Source organism: Tympanuchus pallidicinctus, unplaced genomic scaffold, assembly GCF_026119805.1.
Source record: "Tympanuchus pallidicinctus isolate F22 unplaced genomic scaffold, pur_lepc_1.0 scaffold8, whole genome shotgun sequence".
NCBI classification, from domain to species: Eukaryota; Metazoa; Chordata; class Aves; order Galliformes; family Phasianidae; genus Tympanuchus; species Tympanuchus pallidicinctus.
Window position 1 is genome coordinate 2633103 of NW_026294802.1, and position 18885 is coordinate 2651987.

Here is an 18885-nt window from a genome sequence, read left to right on the forward strand (position 1 = left end):
TTCAATATGCTGGTTTAGAACTAATAATTTTGGGTTTTTTTTCTGCAGACCTACCTTGTGCTCTGGGTCACCCCAAGGACAGAGAATCACCAGTGTGAGGGCAAGAAAAGGGGTGAGAGTATGTGGCTTGGGACAGGGTGCAGGAGCGTTTCCAGAGACAGATGGCCACCGGATTTGAGACCACACCACCCATACTGTACTGATCTGGTGAAGGGGTTTATTGCCCAAGGACTTTGATTCTGGCTCAGATGCTGAACCCTTCCATTTGCCTGAAACTGCTGAGCTTCCCTGGCATCTTTCTTCCCTTACAGTAGATATGAGAAATAGTCATGTTATCAAATGCTCTCTACAACAACCTAAAAGGGGGCTATAGCGAGGTGAGGGTCTGCCTCTTCTGTCAGATAATAGTGATAGGAGAGGGAATGGGCCCAGGTTGCATTAGGAGAAGTTCAGATTGGACATTAGGGAAAATGTATTCTTCAAAAGAGCAGTGGTGCACTGGCACAGGCTGCCCAGGCAGGTGGTGGTGTCACTGACCCTGGAGGTGCTCAAACACTGTGCAAATGTGGCACTGAGGGACATGGTTAGTGGGCATGGTGGTGATTGGGTTGGTGGTTAGACTGGATGATCTTAGAGGCCTTTCCAACCCTAATGATTCTGTGATTCAAATTGCAGTGGTGGTTTCCAATCTAATTAGGAATAAATTCTTTACATTACTTCAGTCTTCAAGTTGGACAAAAGCTGCCCTTTTTGATAGCGGTGTAAACATCAGTGTAACTAATGGTAATATACAAACACTGAATTGTTTACTACTGGTGAGCAACTGTAGAGAGAGGGGTTTCCGAATGTTGAAAGCCTCAGGCTGCTCTATCTGGAATGGACCTTTTAGTAACCATGTGGAAGGTTGTATAGGAGCGCTGAGCAGGCTTCCATGAAAGAAGCTGCTTCACACTGACATTCTGCCACAGTTGCTGGTCTCCCCATGTTTGCAGAGCTGTGCTGTGCTATCAGTCAGCAGCAGACTAAGCCTGAAGGCAGCAGCTGAAAAAAAATCCTGAAGGAAGTTTTTCTTAATTTCAGTTTTTTTCTTCTTAAATGTACTTTCTGATTCTGAAGTTACTACCTAAGTTGGCAGCAACTTCTTGGTGTTTCTTGCTGAAAGAGTATCACTGTTGCCTTCGGTCTCTTGTGCCCTTTCTTGCTGCATTTAAAAGCATTTTGAAAAAAGACTGGTCTGGCTGGTGCTCAAATACCAGATGGAGGTTCATATTACGAAATGAGGAATTATGGAAATTCTTCAGTTCGAGCCCAAAGTCCAGAATTGAATTGTCTGTCAGTGAAGATCCTGGAATTCCCCGTAAGACAAATTCCAGCCTGCAGAGAGCACAGTGGCAAAGCACAGGGCCTAGGGGCTGTCAGAGCACACTGGACAGGAATTGTTTAACTGCAGATATTTCTCTGTGACCTGTAATGGTGGGCTGGTAAAGTGATGCGTGTAGATGTCTTGCACAAAAAGGCACTGTAGCTCCCGTGATGGGATCTCTCAGAACTGCAGTAAGTGAAATGGATGCTTATACCCTCACCTATCTCTGCAGGATAGCTGGGAAGTTCAGCTAAGGATATCTGCCTCAGACCCCCAGATATCCTTGCAGAGGAATGGCCTTCATCCAAAGAAGGATGGAATTAAAAAAGACTAGATAGAAAGTCCTTGAGGATGAAAGGCAAAGAGGAGCTTTTATGTGTGCTCACTGCTAGGAACAAATTCTGCTGAATGGCATCCTTACACTTAGATTGGATTAAATCTCTGACTAATTCATACCAAGTCTTTTCATGTCCCCACCAGTGCAGCTGTATTTGAGCAGACTGGTAATGTTTGCCTCTGGAAATGATGAGTGCCATCTTATTTCAGAAACTCTCCTTGCCAAAGCCTCAGGGAGAGGAGAGCAAATCACAAAACCGCCTCCACCTCTTTCCTCTGTAACTGATTTCCTAACAGATTTTCATTTGCTCTAGGCATTGAGCTTGGCACTGTGTTTGCTGAGAGAGGCATCTCGTGTGCGTTTGGGGGCTTGAGGGAAATCGTTATCTGGCCAATTGAAACTGGTTCAGCATTTACTGAGAGTCAAATGTCCAGCCAAGTGGGGAACATACTGCGTGGTTACTATTTTTAAGCTATGTAACAGTATGTACAAATGGAGCTAACTTATGTCAAGAACAGAAGGCTCAACACTCTGAGTTTTGCTTTTGCTATGCTCTGAACTCCACCTATAATCGGGATTACCTGTGGAGGTTTTGCTATGTTTTGTAGCGTGAGAAAATGTAACTTCTTGATTCTGCCTATTTGTGATAGAGCAGCCAAAATGCCAGTTAAGTTTTTGCTTGCAACTTTTCCTGTCTCCTGGTAAAAGCTTTCCTGTTACCTGTGAAGAAAATGAATGATGGGTTAGACCCAGGATTGTGTAATGGGGCATTTGATTTGATCAGTTGTTGCTTGACAGTCTTGCAGTGAAATTTATTAGCTGCTAGGGGTTGGAGTTTGTGTTGATTTTATTAATAATCTAATATTTACTGTTGTTGTGATTAGAGGTGGTGGTGTGTACCAGAGTGCAAAGGGTTGGCTGTTCTTACCTTTAGAAGAGGAAAGATTTACATGACTAGGGTTGTCAAGAAAAGTATCTTAAACTCATTCTAAGGTACTGTCAAATCAAGAACTCCACGCTATAAGTACAGAAATGAAATGCCTTGAGGAAAGGGTTTGATAGAGGGTTGTTTTTATTTTTTTTTAATCTATAAGGATTCAGCTCAGGAGACGTGATAGAAGATGTTGTGGGACCTGTAAATGAGAGCTTGGTGGAAGGATCTCATTTTTGAAATAAAAGCGATGGGATTTGTGTGTGTGCGTTTCTCTTTTCTTCCCGTGGTCTAATGAATTGGGATTTATCACTGTGTTCATTGAAGATATTCAGTATCTTCTTTGTTGTCTAGAAGCCCCATGCACAAGTGAGTTCTATCATGAATGCAGGTGTTAACTCTGCAGTGAAACTGCTAGGAGCAGTTCATAGAATCATAGTATATCAGAGTTGGAAGGGACCCACTAAAGGTCATTGAGTCTCTTCCTACTTCCCTTCAAATCCTGTTCTGCGTCCCATTCAGACTCTTTTCAGCCAGTCTTGCTCTTGCTGAGGTACGTAACTCTGCTTTTGCAAAATGAAGTGAAATTGCTTAATAGTATATTATGGTCTAATCTAATGGCTAATTAACATGCAAGGACAAAAGAGACCTGTGGTGGCCTGTGGAGTATCAAGAAGCAACCTGCTTCACTTTCTCTGGATCAAGTTTCTTGACTGCCATTTCTGGTTTAGATATGTAGGGGGACTACACAGCATGCATTTTCATGCACAACTTTTAAGGAAAGAGGAAAACTGAATGTCCTGAGCTGGGCTAATAAGTAGGGTACAAGATATCGTGCGGCGTGATTTTCTTTGGCAGCAATGAAACCAGAGGGAGTTGGCCTGGCTGATGGAGCTTGGCTTTGCTGGCAGTGTGTGTGCTGGGGGCAGTGGCAGATAGAGACGTATGTCTGCGATGGAGAGTGCTGGATAGACCAACACTAAGTGACAAGCGAAGGCATGCAGTGAGTGAAGTCTGGTCCTGTTCTGCAGCTGAGCCCTTGAGGTGTTGCTCTTGGATCTGTTCAGTCAGCAAAAGGAGGCAAGGTCTGGGTTTGAGGTCCAATTCCTTGGGTGTTTTCTGAGCTTTCTGTGTATATTTTACCTAGCAATTATAAAGGCTAAGGTTGCACCCACGGGTTATAGCATGGTCCCAACCCTTTCTGGGCTTTTCATAGAATTAAGCATTGAGGTTTGTTTTGTTTATAAAGTTCAGCAGCCTCTAAATGAAGTGGTTTGTGGGTTGGAGAATTTTTTATGGCTTTTTTATTCAAATGTCTTCGTATAGGTTTCTTGGCTCCCCAATAGTCTTGCAATGTCTGCTTTAGAAAAACAACTCAAAAAATTTTAAGTAGATCAGCTTTCTATATACAGTATTCCTCTGCAGAAACTCGAGATAGATCTATTAAATATCCATTTGAACTGCCCTGTGCAATATGCTTTATTTGTGATGCCTTAGTTAGTTGAGTATGCGTATAGTTTGGAATTAGGAATCTTTTAATCCTGTTTTATATCTCCTTTCTCCCCCTTCAAGAAACCACTTTCCTTTTTTCCACTTCTATAATAGCTGAAAGTTGGAAGCAGCACACACGAAACTTGCTTTTCCATGTACATTTTTAAGGTCTGTAACTGGAATATTTGTTCTTTGGACTGTGAGAGTCTGGTATTTACCATACCCCTGGGGAGGGAGCCTTGGAGTTAGAAGTCCAGGCAGCCACCTGCTTTGACTGGAATAAATGCTGACAGAAATGACAAATTTGAGAATTTGCTTCTGAATGTTAAGATGTCTCCCTTGGTGACCCAAATGAAGGTGACTTTGTTAAGTTCAGCCAAGATTGGACCACGTGCTTCTTTGTGATGAGTAACCTTTGCCTGCCTGTATATGCAGAATTAGATGATGAAAGGAAGATCTGAAGCACATAGGCGGAGACAAGCGCTTGTAATTGGAGGCATGAGCTTCTGTAGTGCAAGCACGTACTACATTAGAAGTTAGGCTTTTTTGCTTTCTAGATTTCATATGAAACATTTGATGAGCTCCTTAAAGGACAGTAATTTTTTCCCTCTTGTTGCTTGCAGATCACATGTATCTGTCTTTTTGTCCACGTTGATTTTTTCCTACGTTATCTTTTGTGATTGTTGCAGCTTGTTTTGGTAAAACATTCAGACAGGTCTGACCTTCATTCGTATAATTAAAAGAAAAAAAGTGAGTTTTATTAGATAGTTAGTTTCTTTTGTGAGATCTCTTATGTTTTTTAAAATCTGGGCTTTGTTTGTTCCACCATGCCATGGGATAGCTTGGGGTGATCGGAGTGCTGGCAGAACCTGAAAATCTCAGAGGAGTTGTATTGCTGGGCTGCAGAGGTCTCTACAGTGCATGTGTAGCCTCCAGTCTTCATTCTGCTTTAACTTTCTAGTTGGGTCAGAACAGTGCTTTTTTTCCTCTGATTTCAGTACAGCTTTTTTGAAAACCTTTTTTTTTTTCTTGTGCCATAGCATGTTGGCTTAGAAAGATGAAAATTTGTACTCTGTATGATGTCAAAAGCTTTTATGTCTGGCTGTGCTAAGCCAACTGATTTGGTTTTTTTCTCAATTTGGAATCATAAAGTATTGTGAAAGTGTCATTCCAGTATTTCTTACAGGGCTTTTTTTTATATTGGAGCTGTCCTCAGATAGCATTTGAAGAACTCCAGGAGTAAAGGCCAGCTTGCAAACTAGATAGAAGTAACTTCAGGATGATTTTTCGTGTTGAAAGGTAACATCAAGCTCAGCTTCAAGGCGGTTCAAATGAAGGAATGGTATCCAACCTCCTTACCTAGTAAGAGGTGGAGTAAGAAGCCTCCAGGTGTTTCAGCCCAGCACTAAGATCTCCCTCACCTAGTGCGAACTGATTGTATACTTGACTTACAAGTTATGTATGTATGGCTCATCAGAAAATACCTATGGTCTGACTTCCTACAGGTGTGAGGCATGGTCTTATGGGCATGTATGTAGACTGAGAGCTCCCTGTACTGAAACATGAGGATCTGTGTTTTGAGAGTTCCTGTTTTCTCCCTGGAGTTTGTGAGAGATGCATGAATTTCACCATGCAGGTAACAAATGAAGCCTTTGCTGTCAAGCGTCTGGGAGTTTGGGAGACTTGTAAAGGGAAGCGTTGCACTTACAGGATTAGTTCCTAGGGTTTCTGAGGCAAGGAAGATGTGGCAAACTGTGAGATGGGGGCGAGTCCTTTGGTAGGGTTAGCATCCTCCAGTATTTACCGTGGTAAAATCTGGGAGGAGGTGAAAGCAGAAGCTGGCACTGTGCTGTAGCAGGTGCACCAAGAAGTAATTGTGGAGAAATGTTTTGGGAGGGAGTGCTGCCTTCCTCCCAGAGCAGTAGGCTTGCTGCTGAGCACCTTGTTGCCATATGGTGTATGGAACAGTGATGATGATGCGTAGCTGCATGTCTTTAGTGCGCTATCATGGTAGCGTCTGTACCAGGAAGAACTTAATAGACTTTGTAGGATGCGCATGAACTTCACTATGCAGATAACAAACGCAGCCTTTGCTGCCTGATGTCTTGGGGTTTTGGAAGGCTTTTAAAGGGAAAGTTGCCCATATAATACGCCCTAATAGACACATTCCAAAAAGTTTGTCCTTACAGTTTTGATTCTAGGTACAAGTAATTAACTCTTCTTTTGGGAAATAAATTTTATTTATGGGTAACAACGCGGTTCTTTACAGAATGGTGACAGTTCCATGATACGCCTTGGGTGTCCTCAGCTTCTCAAGCATGCAGTTAACAAGTTGGTTCTAGATGAGAAGGAATACTGCATTGGTTACTGTTGGCCCCATGTGAAGACTTGTGCTATGAGGGGTCTCCCTGGTATGTGGCTGTGTCATGAGTATATTCAGGAACTCTAAGCTAGTCATTCTTGAAGTTTGTTGTGCAGTATGACAGCCATCCAGATGGCCTATCGTTCCTTTACCATGTAATAAGGGGGCAGTTACCTCTTCCTATTCTATGGTATCATGCTTTTTTCTTCTTTTATTGTCTGTGGAGTTTTTGCTTTATAATTCAAGGAAACTGCCTAAAATGGTCAAATACATAACACTTCCAATGCGTAAGATAAGCAGCTTTTCCCCAAACACCGGAAGGAAAATCCCAAGTAGAACATTCTGGGGCATTATTTTTTATCAAAGGAAGAAAAGAAGACATCTGATCTGTTATTTGGCCTCATTTTTGGATGCTGATGTTCACTCCCTATAGGGACCCTGATTTGATCAAAGAGCAGTGTATGACAGAGCAGCAGAGTAGTACATTCGTTGAATTTATGTAGATAAAAGTCTTATTTTGTAGTTCTGATGTCTCAGTAAACATTTTATGGCACTTAAGAAAGGATTAAGAATGAACAATCTACATATTTTTATTCAGTACGTTGATGTGAATTTGGGAACCAAATATCTGCAGATGCCTCTGTGTTTGTTTCCATGTTCTTTGATATAATTTGAATTTCTTTTCAAATTATTACTGAGTTGAGCTTTCTCTGTGACAATCCATGACCTGTTTGTATATGTACTTTGATCATCTTATGAGGAATGGATTCTTGTGTTTGCAACAAGTTCACATCTGATCCCTCTTTCTCTCACTTCTACTCTAGCTTGGTGGAGTTAGAAAGCAGGTAGATGGGATTCATCCCCACATGGTGTGCAGAAGCTCCTCAAACCTGGTTTTGATGGGTGCATAAACAGCAAACATTCCTTGTCCACTGTATTTGCTTGAGTGTTATGAGTGAGAGCAGATCTAAATACCATCTTCAAACTTGACTGTGTGTGGTACTGACATTTCTTTTTTCCATCTGGTCTAAAAGGGAAGCTGCACACAATGGCAGCCCCACCCTTTTGTCCTCCTGCTTTCCCATTTCTTGTCTGCATGATACGGAGCTAAAATAATTGCCAATGCTTTTTATCTTTTCTTGTCAAAGTTGTCCTCTTTTTGCCATCTGTTCCCCAGCCCTTATAGCCAACCTAAGCCTGCACTTCTTGTTATCTGGGATCACTTACAGTGTGATCAGCACACTGTAGCAAAGACCATTTCTTCAGTTTGAGCCAAAAGTATAAATAAGTCAAATCCTGGAAACGAAAGCAGAGCTCCTTCATTTGCTGGAATAAAGACTTTTGTTAGTGTGGTTTCCTACAGAGGGGAGGCTTACTGGATTCAGTCATTTGTCCATCTGCTTTTCAGTTCATCCTTAATAACTTCTGAACCATTTCATCCAGATTTGACAGGGAGTAAAAGTCTTGAAGGTAGTTCATTTCCTACAAGAAAACTGGTGGCTGGGTAGGGGAGAGAGACAAAAATAGGTGTCCCCACTGTCTGCAGCATAGCTTAGCAGTAATCTGTTCTTAGGCTTTTGCTAGCCAAGTTGCAAGTGTGTACTGGCTGTGGTACTACACTAATCTCAGAGTTTCCAGAGCACTTTACTGAGTCTTAGGCAGAAGGTAAGGGGCCACAGAGGGGAGACAGGGGCAGGGGATGTTGCTGGACAATTGGAAATACTATGGAAAGGATGAAATCAATGGAAATTGGGGCTCTTGGAGCTATCAGTCATTTAGATTTCATACAATACTGTAGTTTATTGATCACTAGCCCCTCAGAGGTTTGTCTGTCAAGGGTGCATCTGCACTGTTTGTCTAGCTGTGAAATAATCAAAATGTAGGAAAATACTGGCGTGGTGCTCAAAAGATCTCAATCAGAAGTGGCAAATGTTTCATTTGCTCAAAATGCTGTTTTGAGCCAGAAAGAACAATCTGTGAGTTTAGATGGAATTAAGTCAATAGTTACTGCTGGAAAAAAAAAAAAGTAAAAGAATGCTGGAAAATACATTCCCATACCAAAATATTAAACTTTTCCAGGCCCAAAACATTAGTTGAGTGAGCACTTTTAACAAAATCTGGATTGAAAATGGTAGGAGGATGATTCCTGTACGGGAGGCATGTATTTGGGATATAGGATTTGCAGCACTGCAGGAATTTGAATTTGTGTAACCAAAATCGCAGTGTGCATCGCTTGCAAAATCCTTTCCTATTTCTTCCATTTGATACAAGTTGTGAGTTTTGCAGGCATCTTTCTTTATCATGCACGTGTTTGGTACAATATTCATGTGCCTGTGGTGACTGCAGGAAGGGGAAGGAAGCACCACCTGGAATTATTCATCCTTTGTTTCTGTTCTTCGTTGGGTTCTTTTATCCTGCGCAGGAGCAGAGATCCTGAGCGTACTTTCAGCCATGAGTCAGTAACAACCCCTTGCTATTATTGTAAATAGCAACATGAACGCTGCTTTTGCATGCATTTTTTCACAGACTTTGTCTTTCTTTCCCAGCGCTTCAGCCAAGGGATTTGCAGAGCTTCTGAGTCAGCAATCAGCTGCCTCGAGACAAAACATGCAGGATGCTGCAGACTTGCAGCAGGGCCAGCAAGGCACACAAATACCCTGGAAATGTGGCAAATAATTCCTGCCTGCCCTTGCTTTGCCTCCTGTAATTTCCGTGCTCTCTGACATGTTGCTCACAGGTTCTGAGGGCTTTGGGTGTATACATCAAGAATGCAGAGTTTTGAGGAGTGACTAATTACAGTGACTGAAGCCTCTGTATTTGACCTGTGGGCATAACTTACCTAACAGCCAGTGTGAGATGGGATGTAAGCAGAACAGCAAAATTAATGTGCTGCTCTGGTTGTGCTTCACAAAGTGACCTGCTTTTGCAGGTCTCTCCTGACTTGGCCATCCTTGAACACAAAGCACTGAGTTCCTGTGGTGACAGAAGGCTGGGTTTTAATTCACAGATCTCTCTGCACAGTGCAGAATCAGTGTCACTTTGCTCCTTTTTTGAAAATACTACAGGATTCAATACGACACAACAGAAGGAAGAGCAGGAAATGAGACTCAGGCTGTCCTTGCATCTGGGTGTATCAGTAATAGTCTGTGGACCAACCGGCTTAAATTGCCACTCAGCTGCATTTAGGCTGTGTAGTTTCTGAGGGTTATTCTTAAGAAGTGCTGTATCAATCATCTGAAGTGCTGCTGTAGAGGTTTTGGGTGGTAGAGTGTCAGGGGTGGGGGAAATGAGCAGAATACTTGAAGAACTGTGCTGGTAAATGTGGTGTATGGATTTAGACTGCAAGTATTTTATTTCCTCTCCATTATCAGATGTACTGAAATTGCTGCTTCAATGTAAGAGGAGATTTTTTAGGGCTCTTTGTAGCATTCTTGGGAACAGGAGGTGCAGACTTAAAGCACCAAAGCATGGTGGTCCCCCTTAGGTGCAAGCCTGAACCGCACTTGGTAGTGAAGTTAAGATTAAAAGTAAGGAAAGAAGTTAATTCCGTACTGCTTAGTGAGCAGTACTGCTTGGACAACATCAATGTCCATCAGCTATGTAGAAAAACATCCTCGTCTGTGCTGAGTCCTCTAAGGCAGCTGTCCTAATAAAGTCAGAAATACACTGAGTGGTATAACTTGTCGTTATGCTGTGGCTTCTGCAGAAACTTTGAATTTTATTTCTAATACTAAACAATTCAGGGATGTATGTAAGGGTTTCTGGGTCTCTTTTGCTATTTGTAAATGTAATCAATAGATGCCATGCTTGGCTGGGAAGCAGGAGTGCCCACATAAACTGCTGTAGGGCTGTCCTGGCGGAGGGGAAGAGAGACATGAGCTGTAATGTTTGCCTTGGCTTCCTGTCTGCTGGAAGCGGGAAAAGAGCTGGTGAGAATCTAAAAGCTTTTATCCGAGTCCACATACTTCCTTTTTTACCTTAATGCCCTTTGCAAAAAAAAAAACAAAGGAAAATGTACCTCAAAACTGTTTTCTTTTCCACAGTTCCAGCATATGTTCCCATGCTACCGTCCTACCTGAAGATAAACAGAAATATTCTTTCTTAGAGTAATTGTTTATACCTTGTTTGTATGTACGTGTTCATATGTGTATGTGTATAAAAGAAAGATTGATTTTATATATAAAGTGGAATAGCTTTTCTTTAAAGAAAATTGTTGTTTGTATTCTAAACAATTCTGTACTTCTGTGGGATCCCAGGAATGCAACTAAGAGTAGCAGACTTCTTGTCAGCGTATTTCATCTGCCAAGGATCCCAGCTACCACCTGAAATGTGGGGATGTGCATATCAAACAGTGTTGAAAACCACAGAGGAAGCAGCCTGAGAACCCCACATGGATAGTACTACAGCCCCATTTCTCTCCTGGGCTACTTGCTTACTGATACAGGAAATGTCCCCATGGGCTCTAGGTGAAGAGATATTTATACTGCTTGATGCAGCACAGGCCAGCATTTTTTTCCAGTCTTGACATTGTAAGCATTTGATTGCTCTAAAGTTTAACCTCATTCTAGTACTGCAGTACCATCATCGTTTTTGTTATGACAGGGCACAGAGGCAGGCCTTCAAACTCACAGGTTGTATGGCTCAGGTAAACTATTTTGTGCTCTGATAGAAAGGACGTGTCCCAGTGTCTGAAGACAGGCTGTGCTTCAGTCAGCTCAGCAGGACTGCCTGGGGTATTGCTTAGTTAACTTATTTAGGACTGATGCTTGCTTTATTTGTTACTGAGAATCTGGACCTCAGCTCAGACACAGAGATAATTTTGGAAAGAAAAAAAAAAAAAAGAGCAAACTCAGTTACATTTTTTTTCTTTTTATTTTATAGGTTAATAATGCTTGTAAGCCAGAGGTGAAAGTGGCTCAGCAGAGCAACACTGGGAAATCTGGCAGACTGGAAGAGAACCGCTGCCCTGCAGGGCAGCTGCCGAGCGTGAAGCATGGAGGAGAGTAAGAACGAGAAGGTGAACCAGGCTCACGTTCTCTTCGACAGATTTGTCCAGGCTTCAACATGCAAAGGGACTCTCAAGGCTTTCCAGGAGCTCTGTGACTACCTAGAACTAAAGCCCAAGGACTACCGTTCTTTCTATCACAAACTCAAGTCCAAGCTAAATTACTGGAAAGCCAAAGCCTTGTGGGCCAAATTGGATAAAAGGGGCAGCCATAAGGACTATAAGAAGGGGAAAGCATGCGCCAACACGAAGGTAAGGAAAGTGATCCTATGTAAGAGACTTATTTGTGGGAATAAAAAAATAAAAAATAAAAATCAACCCACTAAAATACAAATGCTGTGGAAACTCATACCAGTTCATTTAAAGGATTGATATGTATGGTATTTACTGCTTTCACTCACCTTCTCCATTGTATTTTACGTGTCTTGTTGTGAACTGATATCTGTGTGCTACATACGCCCTGGTTGAACTCTGCAGTATGAGCTTTATTTTTCTATTTATTCTGTTACTGAAATACATTTATGTCATTCATCAAAATGTTTATGGAATAAGTTATTTTCTCAAGTGATCATATAGTTTTCCTTTCAAAAAATAAAGAAAGATAGTATGGACTATGAGAAAATTAGAACAAGATTCTCCCCTCCTTCATTTAGGACAATAGGTGCTTCTCTTTCCCTTGTACATTAACCTTTCTGCAGAAAGAAGTAATACGAAGAATTAAATACTAGTTCCTATAGAAGAGAACTGAGAGGGAAATATATCCTATTTGGGATATAATGGGTCATTTCAGATATATGGACTCAGGTTTACTTTCAGCTAGATATTAGAAAGTTATGTTATTTCGTTGATTGTTGCACTTCCTACTTGCAATTTTTTGTATAGATAAGTGACATAAGTAATTGCTACAATAACACCTGTAATAATTACTCAATGTCAAGGTGCATTGTTCTATGTCTTGTGAAAATAATGCTTTCCTCAAAATGTTCATAATTGTTACATCCAATTATAGATAACAGGTGGGATGCAGATCAACTATGAAAACAGATAAGGCAGATAAGTAGTGTTGGTCAATGGAACTCACGCTGAACTGGGTCCTACCAAAGGAAGGAATGGGCATATTGCGTATCAGCTCTCTTATGTGTGGCAAGGAGGGAGAGTGAAGGGAAAGAGGAAGAGGAGGGAAATCTTATTTGCTAGTGTTACTGAGAAGCTGCTGGTGAGATGCTCTTTTGAAATGCAACTAAAAAGGGTGGATAAGTTAAATAAATTCCACGCTTACCCATGTCCCAAGCCAGGAACGTGCAGTACTGTTGATTTGAGATTCGAGTCATTTTGAGTATTGAAATCAGCCAGCTGAGGGGAAAGGAAATTGTTTCAAAAATTATTTTTTGTTAGTACATCTTAAAGAATACGTACTTGTTATGATAAATGATTTTTGTATGCCACTAATTACAAACCTTGTTGCTTTTTTATGTAAAGAAATGATATTCAAGTGTATTTTTTCATATTTTTCATATATTTCTGTTAATTACTTGCTTCTGACCCTAACAGCTTCTGCCAATAAATTTGTAATTCGTAGGAGGTAAACACAACTATTCAAAGTGGAGGCCTTTTGAGAACTGATTCATTTCTGATTTGATGTTTCCCATCTCACTCAGTTTTATATTCCTAATTTTTAATGTAATTTGCAAACACTGATTTAAACAAAAAATACAACACAGAAATTAAGGTGGGTGTGTGGAAATGACAATTTAAAACAAAGATCAAATTCTACCCATATTCTTAAAACTGCTGTCAGTCATTTCTTTAGTAAAGTCAGCTTCTGTACTTGATCATATGAAGATCTCATTCTCTAGAGTTTAATTGCTGCTTTTCTATTTAAAGTCGTGCTGGGCTGAAGCGTCCCAGCCAGACCAGATACTTGGTGCACATGGCCAGTGTCCAGGTTAACTGGAATTCAGATGGTTGGGGGTATAGTTCATGAAAACAAGACTTGGATGTGATGATTTGTCCAAATGTAAATAGTTACCGAAAATTTATATTAGCCCCTTTATTTATTTAGCTTGAGCAGCTCAAAAGAGAACAGAAAGGTAATTCTCCACTTGAGAACTGGAGAACTCAGGATTTGTTTGCATTTAATGTTACATTACCGTGGTGTTGTTATTGGAAACTGAATATAACTTAGATCTTGAGCAAGAAATGATAGTGAGGAGTGAGATTGCTTCAGTGCACAGAGCTGTAGCAGTTGCTTGGAGTCACTGTGGAGCAGAGGAAGAAGGGACGACAGTTACTTGGCTATGATTAAGGTTTCATGCTTATCGCCGCCCATGCAAATATCACAACTTAGGTTTCTACAAGAGATCTGAAACTGGAAGAGTCAGTAGGGGTAAAAAAGGGGACAGAGTCTTTTCTTCTGTTTTTAATTGTGCTGAAAGCTTGCTGTGTTTTATAACAACACCGCTTAATTTTTTTGTAGAGGTAAAAAAAGGTGGCAACCTTTGTCGTGAATTGCTTTGCTGTGTATTGTATTTTAGATCCAGAACATGTAAAGCTAGATAAATTACCTGTTTAAATATGACACACTTGGCTCATTCTCTTACAAGGTTAAAAAATTAAAGACTAAGTGGTGTTTGAGAGTTACACTTAACCACAAAGAAAACAATATTGAATTGGAAGAATGCAGTAGTTCCTAATTGATTATTGCTTTTTTAACAAATTACAACTTGGACACCTGTTCAGAATGTAAGTCTGGTTTTTAATTGCACTGCTAATACCTCAGTGGTCGGGCTAGCATTTTGTATTTATGCCTTCCAGTTCCCAAAGCTACTAAATAAACTGCTGTTATCCTTCCCTTCCCTTTTCTCTGGACTTGTATCTCTGCCCTCAGATTTATATGCATTGTTATCTTATACAGTAGCCTTGTTGAGCATTTGCATGTTAGTTGTTAACTCTTTACTGTTGCAAACTGTACTCTTTTATTTATCATTTAGGCTTTGTATTTGCATTTTCACATCATTTGAAGAATCTGTACCCCAGTGAACAGCAAGTTTAAAATGTGGGGAACTGTACAAACTGGCTTATGGGGACTATCAGAGAACAAAGAGCTTTGTTTTGGGATAGGCTGTGTAATCAGAAGAGTAGGTTCTGATGAAGTTTTAGCATACTTAAGAATTTCTTAAGGAGCTTTGTTTTCCAGCTGTAAGGATTCTTAGGGATCTGGAAAATATTCACGTGGCAGAAATAATCACCACGTTGGTGAGTCTTTACCCAGTGTGTCTGGTTCATAATCAATAGAAAACCAGTACAAAATTGATATGGCAAAATGGACTATGCACTGTATTAATGTGAATACACACATACAGGCCAGCTTTCTCTGTGGACTTCAGTTTCTGTGGGCAGTTGAGTATCTTGGATTTTTATTCTCAAAATAAAATATCTTGCTGTGTTCCTTTGTTTCTTCAGAAGTACTTCCAGCACTGGATATGCAAGTGTTTCTCAAGTCATTTATTAGCCTCTAAAAGTGTTTGTGAATAGAGTGGAGAAAGATGGAGGAAGATGAAATACCTTTGATATGAAAAAGGTTAAAGTGAAGAAAACGTATTTTGATTAAAAAAGGTCTAATTACACGAAATTCAGTTTTACATTGTATTTACTTACCTTGGAGGTTCCTTTGCTTCAATACTAGAAACATCAGCATGGGTATAAGTCAGAGTGCTGTCTCTGCTAATCTAAATGATCATGTGTGTAAAAACTTTGCATTTATCTGCCTGAACCATTGCTGTGCTGCTCAGTGTTGATGAGGAATTTCCAGCGTTCCTGAAGATTTTCTGGAAAAGGCTAACTCAGGCTTTGGGAGATGAGAAGAAAAGGCTACTTCACCTTTTCTTAAAAACAGAAAAGACGTGGTTGGAACTGGAGAGAGAAATATTCTCTCAGAATATTGCTGCTTCAGAAATATTGCTGCTTTCCAGGTGCTTATATAGCTTGGAAAGCATTATGTTATGGTCTTAATCCCTTAAAAGAAGGGTTGAAAATACCCTTTTCCTCTTTGAATCGTACAGTTACTTTGTGTTTGGTTCTTTTGCAGTGTCTGATAATTGGGGCTGGACCCTGTGGCCTTCGTACAGCCATCGACCTGTCATTCCTGGGAGCCAAGGTGGTGGTCATAGAGAAGAGGGATGCCTTTTCCCGCAATAACGTTCTGCATTTGTGGCCATTCACCATACATGACCTGAGGGGTCTTGGCGCCAAGAAGTTTTATGGCAAATTCTGTGCAGGATCCATAGACCATATCAGTAAGTACAGCTGCTGCTTGTCATGGCAGCACTTGTTGAGAAGGGTGAGGTGGCTGAGGCATGGAGCATCTCATGAAAATGCATCCTGCACCTGTCACTCCTCTTGTGTCAGCATGGTATATAACGAAAGAAATAGATTGTGCCATGGCATGATCAAACATGTAATATATATCTTTTAGTGTACCTGTTATCTTTTATATCTTCTGCTTTCTGAGGGCAAAAATTGCCATTTTTCAATTTATTTTTTTCTCCAAAAAAACTTTCCAAGCACGCTAGTGCCCATCAGTCTGTGTTCACCTCAGGGCGTAAATGGAAGTATAAATTGGCACAATCATAGTAGATAAGACTTAACTTCTTGTTCAATGTGAAAGCTGCTCTTTTTTGAGGAAAAATGACTGGTAGAAACAGAAAGGCCCTTATCACTTCAGTCTTGCAACTTGTTCTCTTCTGTTTTCCCTTTATTTTTATTCTTCCAATACTTTATATTGTCTTCTTTTGTGTCTCAGCACAGTTGAAATGTAGTTTCTAGTTGGAGTATTTCTTCATTTCAATATCTGAAATATGACAATGAGGTTTCCTCCTTAAAATTAGTATTATTCCTTCAGATTTGCACACAGTCGTTTTCATACCTGTTACTGACACTGACTTAAGTGGAAAGAGGTGTTGAGTAACTTAATATTCCCTCCCTAACCCAATGGTGTTAGCATTAAGGTACATCTCAGTATTACAAGGTGATCAAATAGCTGGTTACCATCTGTAACAGAAAGACAGTCCTGCTTGTGCTCTCTTCTCTTCCTCTCCAGCAGTGCATATTCTAGTTGTTTCCCTTGTTGCTGATTTTGAGACTGAAACATTAAAAAAGTATTTCCCTTCTTTGAGAAGGGCTGCAGTTTCTGCTATATGGGAGTTTCTTATGCCGTGTTATTACCCACCAGTGCTGCCTGGGTGAAGTGCTGAGAACACAGTGGGAAGAAGAAAGCAACAACTAGCCTTTAAATCAATTTATTAGTAATGTCAAAGGGAGGTGTGTGTACTTGTACTCTTTCCTTTTTCTGCTATTTTTTTTGTCATTGTTTTTTTTCAGGTATCCGTCAACTCCAGCTTATCCTTTTGAAGGTTGCCTTGATCTTGGGAATAGAAATCCATGTCAATGTGGAATTTCAAGGGCTTGTTTACCCTCCGGAGGATCAGGAAAATGAAAGCAAGTAGTGTTGAAATGGGTTGTAGAGAAAGGGGAAGTTATGGTCAGATACATAGACTCTTGCTCCTTAATGTTATGACTCCTCCTTTTCTCATGTTCCATTAATGGCAGTTATCTTCAACGGACTTTTGCTTGACTTCTTTGTAAGCTTACTTCTTTCTAGTAAAATCACCTGAAGTACTTAGCAAAATTAATCCAAGACACAGTAGTTCCTAATGTCTCCTAACATATTTAAGCCTGTTTATTACAATTAAGAAATACCTTTTTAAAACAACTCCTTTATTTGTGTTTACTGAGGATATTTATACCAGCAAATGGTCTTTGTTATGCTTTTTGCATCTTTGTGAAACCTCTTGTCTGATTGCTATGGGAAGTGGTGGCTTGCTTGTCTTTTGGCATCCTGTTAATTGAATACCTAATAAAGGTTTTAGCGTTCCTGGAAGATAATCAGGGAGGGTTTACTGGGGCTCTCTCTGTCTACTGTAGCGCATTCTTTGATATGCATAGAGTGCTTATGAAAGTCAGCAATAGCCCTGTCAGTAATATAGCTATCTTGTGGTATATCTTTACTGACTGTGTAAGAAAGGGTTTATGGATAGCAGAAAGTGTTTTTATATGTCTGTTCTACTATGTGCACTGTTTTACATTGTCATTAATCTGGACTTTATTGACAGGAATAGGCTGGCGTGCATTGGTCCATCCAAAAACCCATCCAGTATCAGAGTATGAATTTGAAGTGATCATTGGAGGGGATGGTAGAAGGAACACTTTAGAAGGTAATGATGTGTCCATAATTCACTTTAAAATACAACTAATTCTTAAATTAGAATAGATATGAACAAAAGTGGCATTCAAAATCCCAATAAAAATCAAGACGTTTGACTAGGAAATAAGAAGTCCGTGTAGAAATCTATGCATTTTTCCTCTTCCTATCCACTGGCACAGAAGTCTTTCCCACAATTTTTCCTTGGTTGCATAGTGTTGCAACTCAATTTTGGGAGTAGGAGCTGAAAGCATTGAATGTACAACTGTGTAGTAGAGAATTTTCTCTTACTATTTGTTATGCGTGTTGCAGTTTTAGGAAAAGAGATAAGAAAGAACGGGGATCCTTTTTCCTAACCAAGAACACTTATTTTTTTCAGATGAAGCAATTTTTGCTTTTTCGGTGGAGTAGTTCATAATCCATCAGGTCCAACCTCCTGTATTTTTGAGGGCACTGGTCTGGGGTGTGCTGAGCCTTCTCTGACGCTATGCTCTGTTTTTCAGTGTTGCTCCTTTATCTTTTCTGTAGGGTTTCGCCGAAAAGAGTTCCGTGGTAAACTAGCGATTGCTATCACAGCAAACTTCATCAATCGTAACACCACAGCTGAAGCCAAAGTAGAAGAGATCAGTGGTGTGGCTTTCATATTCAACCAGAAGTTCTTCCAGGATCTACGAGAAGCCACCGGTATGTCGGCAATTGTCAAATTTCCAGTTAAAGCTATTTGTCCTTATTATTACAACTTCTCTAACTCAGGTACCACAATATTTAGTCAGTAAACAAAAGCCGTGCGCAAGGAAGACAGTCGTTTCAGTCTCTCTTTGAAATCTAACTTCCCTCATTTTTACAGCTGTTCTGTACGTCCGTACAAAGCAGATCTGTATCATTCAGATGTGTGTCATTTTTGTTCAGAACTTCTTTCCCTAAGGATTTTCAGGAAATCTGAGCCATTCACAAGAGAAGCCTGAATCCTGAGTTTTGTTTCCTGCATTCCACATCTGAATACAAAACTTAGTGTGATGATAAATATGTTTTTCTAAAGAAATGCTCCGTTTCTGGCTTTGTCGAAGATACAGATTTTAAACTCATTGAAAGAGTGGAAGGAGGCTGCCTGACATTCTCTCTTAAGATCTTCTAACC

At 40.3% G+C, this 18885-nt stretch overlaps 1 protein-coding gene across 4 annotated transcripts in view; it reads left to right on the forward strand.

Annotated features, from left to right (window-relative positions):
* MICAL3 (microtubule associated monooxygenase, calponin and LIM domain containing 3) overlaps positions 1 to 18885 on the forward strand; it is a 155307-nt gene that overhangs the window by 38939 nt on the left and 97483 nt on the right. For 3 of the 4 annotated variants that reach the window (XM_052668224.1, XM_052668225.1, XM_052668223.1), the window contains exons 2-4: positions 11366 to 11741; positions 15577 to 15784; positions 16869 to 17008. In XM_052668224.1, coding sequence (XP_052524184.1) covers positions 11478 to 11741; positions 15577 to 15784; positions 16869 to 16993 — 597 coding nt within the window. In that variant the 5' untranslated portion in view covers positions 11366 to 11477 and the 3' untranslated portion in view covers positions 16994 to 17008. Of the gene's footprint in view, positions 1 to 11365; positions 11742 to 15576; positions 15785 to 16868; positions 17009 to 17659; positions 17762 to 18276; positions 18433 to 18885 lie in introns of those variants that run through there. The other variant, XM_052668226.1, reaches the window with a different exon arrangement.